Raw genomic sequence first — 18448 nt, 5'->3', positions numbered from 1 at the left:
ATGGACAAACACAGTCTAACAATGTGGAAAGAATTCATTTTATTGGGAACCACAGGACCCCCTGAGCTGCAGGCTCCATTGCCTGGACTCTTCCTCACTGTTTACCTGGTCTCGGTGGGTTCTCGAGCTTGAGCATCCTCACCAAGACAGACTCTGGGCTACAAACATTCATTTACTTCTTATTCAAACTCCTGGCTCTCACTGATCTGGGTTATCCAACCACTGGGGAACCCAAAATGTTTCATGTGTTGTGGAAGCACATACGATCTATTATTTGTGCACCACCCATGGAGCTTTCCTTTTGTCCATTGTTAGGAGATGTTCATGCTGTAAGCTATGTCCTAGGAGCCCTACCATGGCCATCTGTAACCTTCTACACCCTGTCATCATGCCACCAAGTCCGGATCAGGTGCTGGTGGTAATCCCCTATCTCTATGGCACATTTGTGTCTCTCATAGTCACCACCAAGGTACTTAGTTTATCTTTCTGTGGCTACAATATTGAAAATAATTTCTACTGTAACAGCTTCCCCTCATTATCTTTGCTCTGCTCAAATATGCACAAAATGGAATTGATGATTATGATTTTCTCAGTTTTTAATTTGATTTTATTGCTTCTGATAGTTCTTGTATCTTACCTGCTGATCCTGGTAGCTATTGTCAGGATGAACTCAGCTGAAGGAAGGTGCAAGGCTTTTCGCACCTGTAGGTCCCACCCAACAGAGGCCACTGTGTTCTATGGGACTTTGATATTTATGTATGTGCAACCTGAGTCCAGTCATTCCTTTAACATTGACAAAGTGGTGTCCATATTTTATAGCCTAATTATTCTGATGCTGAATCCTTTGAGCTATAGCTTGAGGAACAAAGATGTAAAATATGCAGGACAAAGGATGTGGGAAAAATTATGCAATGTCTTCTCTTAATTGATTGTACTATGTGTTTCCTATCAACATTAAACACTGTTACATGTCCCTTCAGAAGGAAAAGCAAAGATAGATGAGTTCAACATACAGAGATTGACCTATTTACCTATCATACTCCTAAGTGAACTTGCAGAAAGAGACATTCAGTATATAATTTATAGTAATTTAAATGCCTGCAAAATTATAGCATTTTGTTAAGAAGTACATCCATATATAGTTAACCAGTAAAAACTTGCATATGAAGGACACAGTGAAGGTAAGATTTATACATGATGAAACAGATAGTGAGATAGGATTAATAGAAAGATGAAGGGGTATAAAGGAGATTCAGCTTTGTAAGAAAAGGCATTTTTATTGTAAAAGTCCAATTAAAAGTTGGCTAATGTGAATATGTAAAGTAAATTATATTCAATTGGAATGAAGCGTCACTTATTCAAGATGATTAAGTTGTAGAGACTTGTTATAAAACATTGTGCTATTGGTCAGGAGTGTTGATCTCATAATATGTTTTCTTATCACCATAAAAAATAAATGAAGATTTGGAAAAACAGAAAAAGATTTTATACAGATATTAACTAACTAGATGAGGTAGAGGGAATGGGAATGGAGGAAATGGATTAATGCCTATTCAGCTTATATGTAATTAAATTTTTAATTTAAAATAATGAATAATATTGGGAGAGTATGTGCTACGGTGAGTGCTATGAATTGTGTAAGACTGATGAATCACAGACCTCTGTCCCTGAAACAAATAATACATATATGTTAATTAAAAAAAATTTAAATAAAAAAGTAAAAAATAAAATAAAATAATGAATAATGTAAGATAGAACTATTCTTTCAGGTGGGCAATGGAAATAATATGGGGTTTATAACATCATTTTATGCATATGTGTGTGTGTGTGTGTGTGTGTGTGTGTAGGTGACATACATGTGTGTTTCTTACAAATACTTTGAAAGGTGAAATTTTGTGATCTAGCATGGTCCTGTCCCATCTTAGAATTTTATCTTCACGACCAAAGTAAGTTTATTACATATTGTACTCACAACTTAGGAAATGGACAATACCTCTGTGCAATAAATAATAACTTTTAAATGAGAGATCAAACTGTAATATAAAGCATCAATAAGAATGGAAATTGTAGGGGCACCTGGGTGGCTCAGTGGGTTAAGCCTCTGCCTTCGGCTCAGGTCATGATCTCAGTGTCCTGGGATCGAGTCCCATATCGGGCTGTCTGCTCAGCAAGGAGCCTGCTTCCCCCTCTCTCTCTCTGCCTGCCTCTCTGCCTACTTGTGATCTCTTTCTGTCAAATAAATAAATAAAATCTTAAAAAAAATGGAAATTGTAAAAGTGATACTTTTTTTTTTTTTTTTTTTTTAATTTTACAACACTGTGGGAATGCTAAATAGATGGGCTAGTTGGCAGAGCTGAGGAGGGGATAAAGTCCTGTTAACCGAACAGGGTACAGACTATCATTGCTCACATGACTAACAATTGACAAATGACTTCACAGAGGAAGCAACAACACAAATTTCATGTGGATACTCAGACTTTGGAAAGAACCTCAAGGATTTCAATATCTTGTCTTGAATAACTTAAGATGTTTAAGAATCTTTGTTATTTCCACTTTACAGTCCACAATTTGTTACTTCAAAAATGGTTGAGCCTAGAATGTGCCACACTCACGTTAGATATTAGGAACACCAAAATGAAAAAGGAACAGTGTATCCTGCCATAAAGTAGTGAATATTCTAGAGAATGATATGCAAGTTGTTACTGTTTCTTTATCAATGATAAAATCATACTAAAGATAGAAGACACAGCTGAAGATGAAATCTCGTACTTTACTTCAGAATTTTAAAATGGGTATTATATTCACTCATTCACTTATTCATCATTCATTGCATCAATCAGTAAGTCAGTATATTTTGAACACCTACTCTTTCCTGGGTATTATTTTAGAAGATATTAATACAAAGACAAACTATTTAGACATTCCCTTTTCACTTATAAAGCTTGCAGACTAGAAAATGCCTCACAAGAAGTAAAATAAAAATGTTATCAATATTTAATTACATTTTTACATGCATGAAGAAAGATCACAATATCATATGAAAAATGTATTCTCCATTGAATAATTTTAATTTAAAAATAGCAACAGTACCAGGTATATGATGGGTTCCTTCCAAATGTCACTAAACTGATTGAAATTTAGTCTTCTTACAACCATGCACATTTTTAATGATTTTTATTTCAAATACAAGAGGGCTTGTTCTTGACAGCAGAAAGGAGGCTTGCCATTCAGTTCTATTTCCAATATTCATAGTAAAATGGAACACTAGGGCCAGAATCCTGTGCTTTGTAATTGTTGGATTTTCTCCACACCAGAGCCAGCAACTACACTTTTCAAACATTACCAGAGACAATTCAAAACACACACACAAAGGGTGCAATCATTGCATGAGATTGTTACTCCATAGGATCATCTAAGCATGTCCCCAAGCTAACCCTGTATTTTCACTCTGTAGGTGTAATTGTGTGGAGACTTGAATAATTGGTTTTTCTTTCCCAGGAGAATCAGAACTTTATCTGAGAATTCCTATTTTCATGTATGGGGCCTGGATCCATAGCTTATTTCAGTGTGCGGGTCTCCAGGGACTTCAGACCCTTGTAAAACTCTTCAGTGTGCCTCTTGCAAAACCTTTGCAGTGGATCTCAGCAGATCTCTGGACAGGTAGGTTCACTCCAACAATTCGCTTAGTGCACATTCTGGATGAGAAAACCATGTATTTATGGAGCTTTATGGATTCAAATCAGACTCAGGACTGAAATGATATCTTTCCTGTTATCTTCTCCTGGCGACTCAGAAGAAGATGCAGTTTGTCCCTAACATAGCCCATTTTTAAATAAATTTAAGACAAAATTCTTTGTCAGAGAACAATGGAATATACCCTTAAAATCATTACAGAAGATATTTAAAAACTAATATGCATATTATTTCTCAAATTATACCATAAAATGATTCACATGAAGTATATTTTTAAAGGTTTTTTTTTTTTAAATGAAAAATGAGGATTGCTTATTTTGGTAGAGCTATAAAATACTTCTTTTCAGAAACAACTTGAAAAAACCCTATGGGTAAAGATCAAAGTAATATTGGGGACATATACTTACCAAAATGAAGAAAAACCCTACTTTTGCCAATAGTGATATTTCAATAGGAAAATGAATTAATAATAATTAAGGAAAATATGCAAATATATTATTTTCAAAACCTGATTGCACAAATTCATAGACCACAATCTGTAATTACTATTGTTGCTGATGTGTTTTTTTTTGCTTTTGTTAAATTAAGGATACATGTGTTGAATACATGATATCTCAGAGTAAAACATGCACTGAGCAGCTTTCTTCAGGAAATGCTTTTTTCTAAAGTGAGGGTTGCCACAATGATTTTTATCAGAAGCTTACCTATGCATTTCCTTTCAGATGCAGTGATAGGACAAGAGACATGAGATACCCAGTGTAACATGGTCAGATAAGCTCATCAGACATATATTTGATGTTTGAAAAATTAAAACCACAGATTAAAGAAACAATCAGTTTGTGGGAGAACACAACCTGATTTGTTTATTAAATAAATAGCTAGATATCATGTGTTCCAGTTGCTTGAATATGTAAAATTATAATTTACTTGTTGCTCCCATTTCAACTATGAAACTCCTAAGTTAGGTAAAATGAGTTACTAAGACAGAAAAAGGAAACACATTAGAATATCATTTAAAACATGCAAATAACAAGAACTGATGGTACCAATTATTCTGCATTCATTGTTAACAAACTCTGTATTAACACTTGCTTGCCTAGTATCTCAATACATTCATACAACACAAGGATATAAATACTTAATAAAAAACACACAGCTAGTAACTGGTGGCCTAACACCCAACCAACCAAGTGGCCAAACAAACAAGCAAACAAAACACATAAAGCAAAGCAAAACTGTAAAACCATACCATTCACCAATATCCTATATAGATTCTTCACGTGACTTAGGCTCATTGAGCCTCAACTGTCCAATCAGACAGAGAAATAACTACATCCACCTTTTAGGACACTCCTGCAGAATAATGAGATCATTATTTTGAAATGGCTAGCAGAGTCCTGGGCCCAGAGCACACTACATATTGAAAAATGTTAGCACTCTTTACCTTACAGTTCTGTGTACGAAGCAACAAATCAAAGCTACAAGTAATATTGTGTAAAACATCAAAACAGGCTTTGAACAATTTAAAAGAAGAAAGTACAAACTGGAAAAAAAAAAAGAAAGAAGAAGAAAAGAAAGGGCTACCAGATGGCCATGATAAAGCAGCATCTGAGCAGGCAGAGGTAAGAGTGATAGAAAGGACTAGTTTATTTGGCAAAAGAAGGGATATGTGATTAAGACAAAAAAATCAGTTTCTGAATGACACAAATAAAGACTACTGAGATGTAGTCTGTTGCTGGGCAGTAGAAGCACCATGGTAGGGTAGAAACTAATAAAGAAAACCCAACATATTCCAAGTATTTCCTGCAGAAATATTGAAACCAAGGATGAAGACAATGTATGAACTGAAGAGTCTTTGGCATCAAAGGAAAAAATAATTGAAAGTCAACCTCAGTCATCAACTTCTTATACGTAGCTATCTTTTGTCACTGGGAATGTACAAACATACAAAGAGGCATGTGCAGATATATGTAAATATATACTCATGCAACATTACAATTAATATGTTTAAATATGCATATAAATATTATGCATATGATATAGTAGATTAATATATATTTAACTAATATAAATTGCATTCGACAGAGATATGAAAAATTAATGGCTTGGTATAACAGTTCTAACAACCTGAAATTGGCCTCCAGTGAGTTTGTATTTCTGAATCTTATTAAAAGATTGGGAAAAATACAATTAAAATCTGACACTTTTACATGTGAACAAAAATTATCCAATTTAAATGAGACAGTCTATAATCTAGCATCTACCAGAAAAATTGACTTCACCCTCTACTAATCTCCTCTCATTTTCCCTATTAAAAGATGAAAACAACAAAATAAATGGCCTCAGAAAATATCACCCAGGTGACCGAGTTCATTCTCATGGGAGTCTCAGATCGCCCAGACCTCCAGATTCCACTCTTCTTTGTTTTCCTGCTGATCTATGGGCTGACCATGGCAGGGAACCTGGGCATCATCACCATCACCAGTGTTGACTCTCAGCTCCAAACGCCCATGTACTTCTTCCTCAGGCACTTGGCTATCATCAATCTTTGTGATTCTACTGTGATTGCACCAAAAATGCTGGTAAATTTCTTGGTTTCAAGGAAAACCATATCCTACTATGGATGTGCAGCCCAACTAGGTGGGTTCCTGGTTTTCATTGTTGGTGAGATTTTCATGCTGGCTGCAATGGCATATGATCGCTACGTGGCTATTTGCAAACCCCTGCTCTACATGGTGGTGGTCTCTCCACAGATCTGCATACTGCTGGTGTCCCTCACTTACCTCTACAGTCTGACCACAGCACTGACTGTCTCCTCCTGTGTGTTTTCCATGTCGTACTGCTCTTCCAATGTAATCGACCATTTTTACTGTGATAATGTCCCTTTGTTGGCATTGTCATGTTCTGATACCTACATCCCAGAAACAGTAGTATTTACCTCTGCAGGAACCAATTTGTTTTTCTCTATGATTATTGTTCTAACATCATACTTCAACATTGTCCTTGCCATTTTGAGAATTCGGTCCTCAGAGGGCTGACGAAAAGCCTTTTCCACCTGTGCCTCTCACATGATGGCTGTCACTGTGTTCTATGGGACCCTTTTTTCATGTATTTGCAACCAAGGTCCAACCACTCATTAGGTACTGATAAAATGGCCTCTGTCTTCTACACCCTGGTGATACCAATGCTGAATCCCCTCATCTACAGCCTAAGGAACAAGGATGTAAAGGATGCTTTGAAGAGATTGCTAAAGAATCCTTGGGAGGCTTTCAAATTAATGTAAATTTAAAACTACAACTGTCTTCTTTTAAGCGTTTGTAATTATTCCTGAAAAGCTAATATTTGTTAAATGCAAAGGCAATACACAGCTACAAATTCTATGGTTTTCATTGGGAAAATTTTAGCCATTTCTACTCAGACCTCAAATACCCAACTTTCCCTAATACAAAGATGTCTTAGTAGACCATAGAAAGTACACTTATTTAAGTAGTAAATAATAATTTCAAAATATATACAGTTTAAAGTGCAACACAACTTACTACTGGGTTTTTATAATTTCTAGCCAAGGGTGAGAAAGTCTGATACTTGAGGAAGGAATGTGAGAATGATTTCTTGGGATATGGTTGAGTCAGATCATCCTACTTGCCATAGATCTGTTCTTTTCAACTATCAAAAGTTTTACTTTTACTTTTTCCTATATCTTTCAATTTCTTAACCTTTTAGAATCCATTTTTTTCTTGTACTTAAATAAATTTATATCAAAGGGAAACTTTAGGTGAAAATGAAAACTAAACAAAAAATGCTTAGACACACATGGAAACAGACCAGGGAGCAAATCGGAAGAAAGTGTGTGAAAGGGGATTCCACTCTTTCATTCCTTTCATATGGTATATGTACACAAAAGCAAAAGTTGGTATTTACCCAATGTGATGTAAAATTAATTTCCTCCATATCATATTCTCCTAGGAAGCACTGCTGTGTAGAGTTAATTATCTGTGTTATAAAATTGTAACAAAGCAAAAATCACTCCTTTTAGTGTTTTTGCATAGCATTTTGGAGTAAAATGTAAGTAGATAAAAATGGAAAAAAAAAACCACAGTGTTTGCTCTTAAGGTGATACCAAATCTCAAAGACACAATGGCAAATAAATAAATGAACAAATAAATGTTTAGTGTCATTCTGTCCCCTGTTTTGGTCTGTACATGCAAAGTGCTGTGACATACAATATCATGAGAGAGATGGGGAATACCATGCTAGCTAAGGCAATGCCTGGAAATAAAGTAGATTTATGACAGCTTCAGGGAAGTCAGAAATAAGGCAAATAGAGGAACTTTGACACTCAATTTCATTAGCTAATTCCCTGATATAGTCTTAAATAAGCAGAATAGCTAGCTAAAAACAGAAAAGTCACACAGACAAAACTGGCAATAACTTGATAGCAATAACCCTAAAGATTTTATGTTTTATTCCTTATAAATATATAAAAGTATATAATATAATTTATTGTATATTTATCTCTTGTTTCACTTTCCTGTGGCTGTATTTTACTGCAACAGCCTACATACGTGCAATAGGGGAAATATATTTCCTGGCAAAAAGGCCTTCTCCTTGAGCCTAGTTTGGAGAACAGAATTGGAGCAACGGGGATAAACTCATACTTACATGCCTATCGATGTTATGAATTTTATTGTGAACTAAAGTCAAGAATGATAGCTGTAGTGCTTTATATTTATTAACTTAATTTAAATATATGTATTTTCTAAACTTATTTTGTCACTTGTATTAGTTTCCTAGTGTTACTATAACACATCACCAATGACTCAGTGGCTTGAAACAACAGAAACTTATTATCTCACAGTTCTGGAGATTGGAAGTTTAAAATGAGTCTCACTCAGCTACAGTCAAGATGTCAGCGGGCTGTGCTCCTTCCTGGACTGCTAGGGAAGAGTCTGTTTCTTTTTCTCTTCCATCTTGTAGAGGCAATCCTCATCCCTTTCTTGGCACCCCTTCCAAGCAGTGATCCCACTGCTCTGACCTCTGCTTGCACTGCCACCATCTCCTTCTGACTCGGACTCTCTTGCCTCTCTCTCTTTCTTGGGATTACGTTGGTCCACCCAGATAGTCCAGGACAGCCTCCCCATCTGGGGGTCCTTAACTTAATCACATCAGCAAATCTCTTCATGTGGAAGGAACCCCGTTCACAGTTCTGGGCATCTTTGGCAGGGTGGGAGACCATTTTCTGCCTCACATATCTACATCTACATTGGTATATTTTGTGAAACTGGGCAATCTAAAGTCTTCATGTCTCATTGGCTAGTACTCATTGGGATAGTTTCTCAAAAGCTTACCCTAGTTACGCTTTCTATATTACTATAAAATTTGTTCTAAACAATCTATGCAAAAATCCCTTTGAATGATAAGTAGAAAGTATTTTGGTTCAAAGTTTCCAAAGTGTATACACACATACACATGGGCTCACATATCACTTGTCCACAATTAGGAACTGTAAGGCTTTCAATGGAGATTTTCTGGTCCCATAAGGTCTACAAAAGTTTGGTTTGAACTGCCAGTGCCATCTCCCTGCCTTCACCAGATGTCTACATGCCATGAGTCATATCTATCATCTGCTTTCCAAATGGCTATTTCTACATGCCACCTCCATGGAAAGGAAAAAATCCTTTCAAGGAAACCATTCAAAAGAGAAGTAGAAATCCCTGAAGATACGGGTGACAGGAGACAAAACAGAGTTTACATATGCTTAGAAAAGCTTAACTACTCTACCACAAAACAATTCTCCACTGAACTTCTTATATCTCCCATATATATTGGGTCTTAAACTAATACTGGTGCCTTTCTCTTACTCATTCTCTTTATCTCTCCTTACTTTTTTCTGTGCTTCAGTTAAAAGCTACAGTTTTCTTTTCCTTTTATTAAACAAAACTATTACTTATAAAAGCCTAAGACCCTTCCATAAATAATGCCATCAGTTATTATCCTCTATTCTACACACCTGTCCAGAATTGGTTTTGACTCTTTCAAAACATAAAGGTACTTGTACAAACAACAACCATCTACAAGGTTGGAGAAATTTTGTTGACAAAAAAGTTGTTGTCAAGCTTCAATAACAAAATCTTACATCATCTCATGAAATGCACATGACTTTGGGTTAACTAAATGTAAATACCAAAATATCTACTACTTAATATCAAACCACAAAAATAATTTGAGCTATAGTTTTCACAAGAAGTAAGTAATGATTAAAAAAAAAACACTGAAATTCATATTTCAAATAGATAACTGAATGATAAAGATTAATGTTTACCCAATCACAAAGTGATTAATTTAAGACATGGACTCAGATTATATGATATCAATTAAAACCCATATGAAATATTATGTAAAAAACATCCATGTTAAGATATGGTTGCTTAAAATATTGCCTTGAGATTGATGCATAATCAAAAAGGGTGCAAACCAACAATTCCTGAATAACTCCCGCATCTTTTCTTATATTGTAATCACTTTTCTCTTTGTTTGCTTCCTCTCACAATTTTTCAGCATTCTGTCTTCATTTTGTGTTTTGAACATTGAGAAAACTCTGAAAGGACAAGCACACAGTAGGGTTGGAGCTTGGCTGCCCACAGGGAGGGGCTGTGCCTCCATGAGGTATGAGGCTACAGCTCAGCAACTTCTCCAGAGTTGCCAGGAGGATAAGAAGTCAGCTAGCCAGGTGCCCAGGAAGAGGAAAGGCAGGATTTGGAGATCTCTGCACTCCCCACTCTGCTATGAGGTGTGTGTTGGTGTTTTGTCACTTCAACATCTACTTCACCAGCATTATCAGATCTATAGACATTCAAATCATTATATTAAAATTAGTGTCTGTCTCTGAACTTCTTTGTTGACATGGATTATAGTTAGTGTACTTTTCCATTTCAAATCATGACAGATATTTGGATTTTTTTATTCTTTTTTTAATTTTTTTAAGATTTTATTTATTTATTTGAGAAAGAGAGAAAGAGCACAAGAAGGGAGAGGGGCAGCGGGAGAGGAAGAAGCAGACTCCTGCTGAGCAAGGAGCCTGATGCAGGGCTTGATCCTAAGACCCTGGGATCATGACCCGAGCTGAAGGCAGACGTTTAACTGACTGAGCCACCCAGGAACCCCAGATATTTGGATTCCTTTAAAAAATAACGTATTAAATCAAGGAAAATAAGGGCGCCTGGGTGGCTCAGTGGGTTAAGCCTCTGCCTTCAGCTCAGGTCATGATGTCAGGGTCCTGGGATCGAGCCCCACATCGGGCTCTCTGCTCAGCAGGGAGCCTGCTTCCCTCTCTCTCTCTGCCTGCCTCTCTGCCTACTTGTGATCTCTCTCTGTCAAACAAATAAATAAAATCTTTAAAAAAAATCAAGGAAAATAGTATTAGCAATATAAAGTATATCCGATTTAATTATTTGCTGTAGACTTAACCATTTCCTCAAGGGGTACATATTCATAAGTTGGCTGTTCACAGTATAAAATGTTGTGTACTGATGAAAGCATGTATATGGATAAAAGAAATCTTGGAATAGATCCATCTTTATGTAAATAATTTAAATCTGCTCTATTTATCCCAAAACAGGGTCTCAGGTGATATTTCAGATGTGTTCCTACATGGGTCAGTGGGGACCACACACATGAATTTGTTAATTGTGGTGATGCATGTAGAAGTCACAAGTTGGGAACTAACCAAATGCCTCTTATTATGGCAGCAAAACTACAGTAAATGGGGGCAGATACAGATTGTAACAATTTTATTAAGCAAAAGCCAGCAAAATATTAGTGTGTATGTACAAAATGAATAAAATTGAAAGCCATATAGCTGTGATAACCTTGAAGTATCAAAATAAGTCATACAACACCCTGTGTGTGCACTTTAAAACATACATTATATTCACTTTATAACGTTGTATTTCTTTTTTAAGATTTATTTATTTAATTTAGAATTTGAGAGAGAGCCTGTGAGCAGGGGGAGGGCAGAGGAAGAGGGAGAGAATCTCAAGCAGACTCCCCACTTGTGTGTGGAGCCCAATGCAGGGCTCAATCTCTCCACCCTGAGAGCATGACCTGAGCTAAAACCAAGAGTCAGCTACATAGCCGACTGATCTACCCAGGCACCCCATAAAGCTGAATTTCTTAAGAACATACATCAACTTTAGTGGAGGAGATACTTGTGTAGGGAAAGGAAACTGGTTTAGGAGTGGGAATTAGGATGAGGATAAACACAGGATATGGAATTATGTATCATTAACTCAGTTTAGCCCCTTAGGTTAAAAAACTAAACATAGGGGCGCCTGGGTGGCTCAGTGGTTTAAGCCGCTGCCTTCAGCTCATGTCATGATCTCAGGGTCCTGGGATTGAGCCCCACATCGGGCTCTCTGCTTGACAGGGAGCCTGCTTCCCTCTCTCTCTCTGTCTCTGCCTGCCTCTCTGTCTACTTATGATCTCTCTCTGTCAAATAAATAAAATAAAAATCTTAAAAAAAAATAGAAAAATTAAAAAAAACTAAACATAAATAACTTTAGACACATATTCCTAATTTTTTATTCTTTCTGAGCTTTTAACACATTATAGGTCATGTGTAAACAGTTTTGTCTTTATTCTCAGATAGGAAACATGGAAGAATCCATTGTGGAAAATATTGAACGTTTACTGTAATTGATAGATGATGAAAGCATATATCTGAGAAAAACTCTACTTACATCCAGACAATTGACAGAACATAATAAAAATAACAATTAAGGAAAGTAGGTAAATTGCATATATTAAAAAAAACAGGGTGCCTGGGTGGCTGAATTGGTTAAGAGTCTGCCTTTGGCTCAGGTCATGATCTCAGGGTCCTGGGATAGAGCCCCGTGTGGGAATCCCTGCTCAGTGGGGAGTCTGCTTCTCCCTCTTCCTCTACACCTGCCCATTCATTCTCTCTCTCTCTCTTTCTCAAATAAATAAAACCTTTAAAAAAAATCCTCAATTGGGAAATCAAAGTTACTCTGAATAATTAGCAAAGACCAGTAGCATCATTTTTTACTCTCAGATGCTTAGGGAAAAACCAAGAATTGCATTCAAGATCTCAGGGGAGTGTCTCAAAGGGAGAAGATGTTCATAAATTCTTCTGACAGCATTCAGGTCTAATAATCACACAGAGGAACAAGAAGACAGTCTTCACTTAAGGTGAATAAATGGCATTGATTATATTGATTACTACATCAGCTGCAGTGATGATTTTGGATCCCTGTCTTCCATTTAAGTGACCAATATGAGTATAGTCACCAAAGCCAGACTCAGTACAGTACATCATGCATGTAAATCATCTCTCTTCATAACTAGGTTTTCTGGAGTAATGATATATGTCTACTACTATGAGTATGTTTTTTGAAGGTGGTAAGGGACCTCATTTCTATTTGTTATTATTTCTACATTTACATTGAGATTTTAGACAATAAACTTCGTGAAGTGGGTGTAAGCATTTTTGCAAACTCAATTTAGATTCTTCCTCTCTCCTTCCCTTCCTCTTTCTTTCCCTCCTTCCTTTTAAGGGAGTGCAATGTTATCAATATGACCATCCCATTTACCTCAGTTGAGGCCATTTACAAAATGTTACAGAACATTTAGTTGAGATTGTTTGCATTTGCATAAGAGGATATCCTTGGGCTCCTTGCCCATCCCACAGGTCCTGGTACAGCTGTGGAGTTTCTGCTTTCATTTGATAAGAGTCAGATTTGATGCTCAATTAATTTTCTTGTTTGTTGTTGTTGTTGTTATTGTTGTCTTCCCCCAGGCAGTGATTGGGTACGATTGGTGGGAGGAGGACCACACAACTATTCATTCAATTGAGTTTCAGAAAAACACCGGGAATTTGTGGGTTTTTTTGGGTGGAAGGATTGTTGTTTTTGTTGTTGTTGTTGTTGTTGTTTTGTTTTTTAAGATTTTATTTATTCATCTGAAATAGAAAGAAAGAAAGAAAGGAAGAGATCAGGACAGCGGGGAGAGGTAGAGGGAAAGGGACACTCCCCAGTGAGCAGGGAGCCCTACTTGGGGCTAGATCCCATGACCCTGAGATCATGACCTGGGCCAAAGGCAGATGCTCAACCATCTGAGCCACCCAGCCATCCCCAAAACTCCAGGCATTTGAAAATCCCAATAAAATAGATGTGAGGATGAAGAGGTTTACCAAACTATATAAACTGCTGTAGAGCAGTCTTTCTCTGGATATAATTTTTGTAGCTTAAAGCATCAGACTTTGTCATTTGGTTGTGCTAATGAATGTTATTGTTTTGCTGCAAATATTGTTAATGTGAATAGATTTGGGGGTAGAGCAAATTTTGTGAAGTAGTTTTACCTGCCAAATTAATATTGAATTTCTATTCTATTTTTTGGAAATTTCTGTTTAATTAAGGGCATCCAGAAGCTTTAGTTTTTAACATTATAAAAGTTTAGAGGCACTTGGGTGGCTCAGTTGGTTAAGTCTCCAACCTGGGCTCAGTTCATGATCTCCAGGTCATGAGACTGAACCCCAGTTCAGGCTCTGCACTGAGTGTGGAGACTGCTTAAGATTCTTTCTCTCTACCCAATCCCTCTGCATGTGTAGGCCCAATCTCTCTCAAGGAAAAAAAAAAAAAAAGTTTAACATTTTCTATGACATTAAGTCCTTGACCAGTCTAAAGTTGATTTTTATACACATCAAGTAAACATCCAATTTCATCCTCTGCTATATACGTAATCATTATCTCCAGGTACATTGAATAGGCCATTTTTGCATGCCTGTCCTAGCATGCCATTTATGTCATATGATACAGTCCTATACATTCATGGGTCTTTCCTGAGGTCTCTATTCTGCTCCATTGATGGATGCTGTATTGCCTCAATAACTCCAGCTGCGTAAGTTTTATTATCAGGTAGTGTAGGTTTTTTAAAAATTTACTATGTTATTCTTTATAATTTGCATTTTAAAAATACATTTTTAAATCAAAGTCAAATTCTACACATTCTCTTAGTGAGATTTTGATTGCAAAGTCATCATGCAAATAAGATTAATTTGAGTACAATTGACATTTTTATAACACTAAGCTGTACAATCCAGGAACATAATATTTCTACCAATTTTTTTAGGACCTCTGTAATTTTTCCCAAACTGTTTTAACTTTTCACCTTTTAAGAGTATGTTCAAGTATGTTCAGTCTAGTTTTTATAAGACATTCTATCATTATGGCATTTCCCTTTTATTCTTAATTTTTATTGCTTTTTCCATTCTAAATGGTATTAATTCTTCATCTATTCAAATGCTCAATTTTTTTCTAACTCAGTCTGATAATGTGATTAATTCTAATTATAGACTTTCCAAAATTAAACCATCCAGCCAAACATGAGATCAATGAAGTTTGGACAACTGTCTTATAATTATTAAATTCTTATGCATTTTATAAACTGATATCAATGACATATTAATATTGTTTAGGGGAGATATGCTTATATATAAAGCCTGAATATATTGTAGGTTTCTTTTATTATTACATCTTAATTTTTAAATCAATGCTTTGTCTCCTAGAATGAGTTACAATGGGCTTCTCATTTTTTCACTCTGGAATAGTTAGTAAAAATATATGCATAATTTTTCCCCATGAAAGTTTGGAACATTTGCCTTTAAAAACAGTATGAAAGAGAAAGGAGTTGGAAAAGTAGAGGTAGATAAACTGCAATCTTTAAATAAAATGTGTTAACACAACACATTTCAAGTTTACTTGATGGAAGATGATATAAAGGTGTAAGTAAATGTACTCCATCTCTCTCCATGCCATGCCCAGTTCACTTTTCTGGATAAAATAATCATTAGTCCTGGGGCGCCTGGGTGGCTCAGTGGGTTAAAGCCTCTGCCTTCGGCTCAGGTCATGATCCCAGGGTCCTGGGATCGAGCCCTGCATCGGGCTCTTTGCTCAGTGGGGATCCTGCTTCCTCCTCTCTCTCTGCCTGCCTCTCTGCCTACTTGTGATCTCTGTCAAATAAATAAATTAAAAAAAAAAACATTAGTCCTGTCCATGTACATTTAAACAGACAAAATTTAAGTACTTCAATTAAATCATGCCATATCTATTTCCCCTTGTTCCCTATTACTTTTTCATTCATACATGTAGTTCATGCCCTGTTACTTGCCAGTCTCTACGACATTTGAGATAACATCCCCTACTTTGGAGTGGTATGTCTCTTTGTTGGAAAGTGTATTAATAATAGTTTACTGAATGATTTCAGATGATAAATTAACAAATATATTCTTATGATTTTTACTTGTCTTAAAATGAGCAAGAAAATATAACTATACTGTTAAAACCATCATTTCAGAGATACTCGTCCTAAGATCAAAGAAAAAGTAGGAATGTTAGTATAGCCATCTTTTTTAACATTAATAACTTCTAGATACAGGACTTATTTTCTGTGCAACATATGAAAAATCATAACCTGGGTAAAAAAAAAAAAAACCACCTCACAAGTCCTAAATATTCAGATACACTATTCTAGAGAAAATAAGATTTATTTATGTGCATTAGAATGGGCATGTTAGGGACATCTGCAAGGTTGCTAAATTATTATCTATCATCATAAAAAAACATTAAACAATATTTAAAAATCATAAAAGCATAATGGTATGAGAACACAACTTAATATATCAAATGAGTAATGGAATGGGAATAACATTAGATACGCAGAGTTCTAATGAGAAACGTAAATCAAAGTCTATTAAATGAGTTAGTCACGGCTTATTTGGAAGTTGGGACAGAAGTAACAAGGCAAGAAGATAGGATTATTACTTTCATCACAATTCCTTCTAAAGTATGATTGTTTAGCCAATTATAGGTATTTTAAGTAAAAAAGCATTTAAAAAGAAATCAAATTCCCAACCCCATGTGGCACAAAAAATAAAAAGGCTACCATATACCTTAGGTTGTAATACTTTTTTTTTTAATTAAATTTATTTTTATTTTTTTATAAGCATATAATGTATTTTTATCCCCACTGTTCAGGTCTGTGAATCACCAGGTTTACACACTTCACAGCATTCACCATAGCACATACCCTCCCCAATGTCCATAACTATACCCCCCTCTCCTGACCCCCCTCCCCCCAGCAACCCTCAGTTTGTTTTGTGAGATTGAGAGTCATTTATGGTTTGTCTCTCTCCCGATCCCATCTTGTTTCATTTATTCTTTTCCTATCCCCCAAATCCCCAACATTGCATCTCCACTTTCTCATATCAGGGAGATCATAAGGTAGTTGTCTTTCTCCAATTGACGTATTTCACTAAGCATAATACCCGCTAGTTCCATCCACGTTGTCGCAAATAGCAAGATTTCATTTCTTTTGATGGCTGCATAGTATCCCATTGTATATATATATACCATCTCTTCTTTATCCATTCATCTGTTGATGGACATCTAGGTTCTTTCCATAGTTTGGCTATTGTGGACATTGCTGCTATAAACATTTGGGTGAATGTGCCCCCTTCGGATCACTATGTTTGTATCTTTAGGGTAAATACCCAGTAGTGTGATTGCTGGGTCATAGGGTAGCTCTATTTTCAACTTTTTGAGGAACCTCCATGCTGTTTTCCAGAGTGGCTGCACCAGCTTGCATTCCCACCAACAGTGTGGGAGGGTTCCCCTTTCTCTGCATCCTCGCCAGCATCTGTCATTTCCTGACTTATCAATCTTAGCCATTCTGACTGGTGTGAGGTGATATCTCACTGTGGCATTGATTTGTATTTCCCTGATGCCAAGTGATGTGGAGCACTTTTTCATGTGTCTGTTGGCCATCTGGATGTCTTCTTTGCAGAAATGTCTGTTCACGTCCTCTGCCCATTTCTTGATTGGATTATTTGTTCTTTAGTTGTTGACTTTGCTAAGTTCTTTACAAAATTTGGACACTAGCCCTATATCTGATATGTCATTTGCAAATATCTTCTCCCATTCTGTCAGTTGTCTTTTGATTTTGTTAACGGTTTCCTTTGCTGTGCAAAAGCTTTTGATCTTGATAAAATCCCAATACTTCATTTTTGCCCTTGCTTCCCTTGCCTTTGGTGATGTTCCTAGGAAGAAGTTGCTGCGGCTGAGGTCGGAGAGGTTGTTGCCTGTGTTCTCCTCAAGGATTTTGATGGATTCCTTTCTCACATTGAGGTCCTTCATCCATTTTGAGTCTATTTTTGTGTGTGGTGTAAGGAAATGGTCCAATTTCATTTTTCTGCATGTGGCTGTCCAATTTTCCCAACACCATTTATTGAAGAGGCTGTCTTTTTTCCATTGAACATTATTTCCTGCTTTGTCAACGATTAGTTGACCATAAAGTTGAGGGTCTATTTCTGGGCTTTCTATTCTGTTCCATTGATCTATGTGTCTGTTTTTGTGCCAGTACCATATTGTCTTCATGATGACAGCTTTGTAATAGAGCTAGAAGTCCGGAATTGTGATGACACCAACCATGGCTTTCTTTTTCAACATTCTTCTGGCTATTCGAGGTCTTTTCTGGTTCCATATAAATTTTAGGAATATTTGTTCCATTTCTTTGAAAAAAATGGGTGGGATTATGATAGGGATTGCATTAAATGTGTAGATTGCTTTAGGTAGCATAGACATTTCCACAATATTAGTTCTTCCAATCCAGGAGCATGGAACATTTTTTCCATTTCTTTGTGTCTTCCTCAATTTCTTTCATGAGTACTTTATAGTTTTCTGAA

The 18448-nt window shown here is 36.2% G+C and overlaps 1 protein-coding gene and 2 pseudogenes across 1 annotated transcript in view; all 3 read left to right on the top strand.

The window, feature by feature from the left end:
- LOC111150146 lies at positions 1-925 on the top strand (annotated as a pseudogene).
- A 5104-nt stretch (positions 926-6029) lies between these two features.
- On the top strand, positions 6030-6976 carry LOC111149946 (annotated as a pseudogene).
- Positions 6977-10354: 3378 nt separating this feature from the next.
- The window catches only part of LOC111149868 (olfactory receptor 8K3-like), a 19079-nt gene continuing 10985 nt past the window's right edge, over positions 10355-18448 (top strand). The window contains exon 1 of the mRNA XM_022507172.1: positions 10355-10423. Within this exon, the coding sequence (XP_022362880.1) occupies positions 10355-10423 (69 nt within the window). The remainder of the gene's footprint in view (positions 10424-18448) is intronic.

The sequence above is a fragment of the Enhydra lutris genome, unplaced genomic scaffold (genome assembly GCF_002288905.1).
Source record: "Enhydra lutris kenyoni isolate GAN:26980312 unplaced genomic scaffold, ASM228890v2 scaffoldscaffold22, whole genome shotgun sequence".
Taxonomy (NCBI): Eukaryota; Metazoa; Chordata; class Mammalia; order Carnivora; family Mustelidae; genus Enhydra; species Enhydra lutris.
The sequence above is the reverse complement of the archived record's forward strand: the minus strand, read 5'-3'. Positions and strand labels throughout refer to the sequence as shown.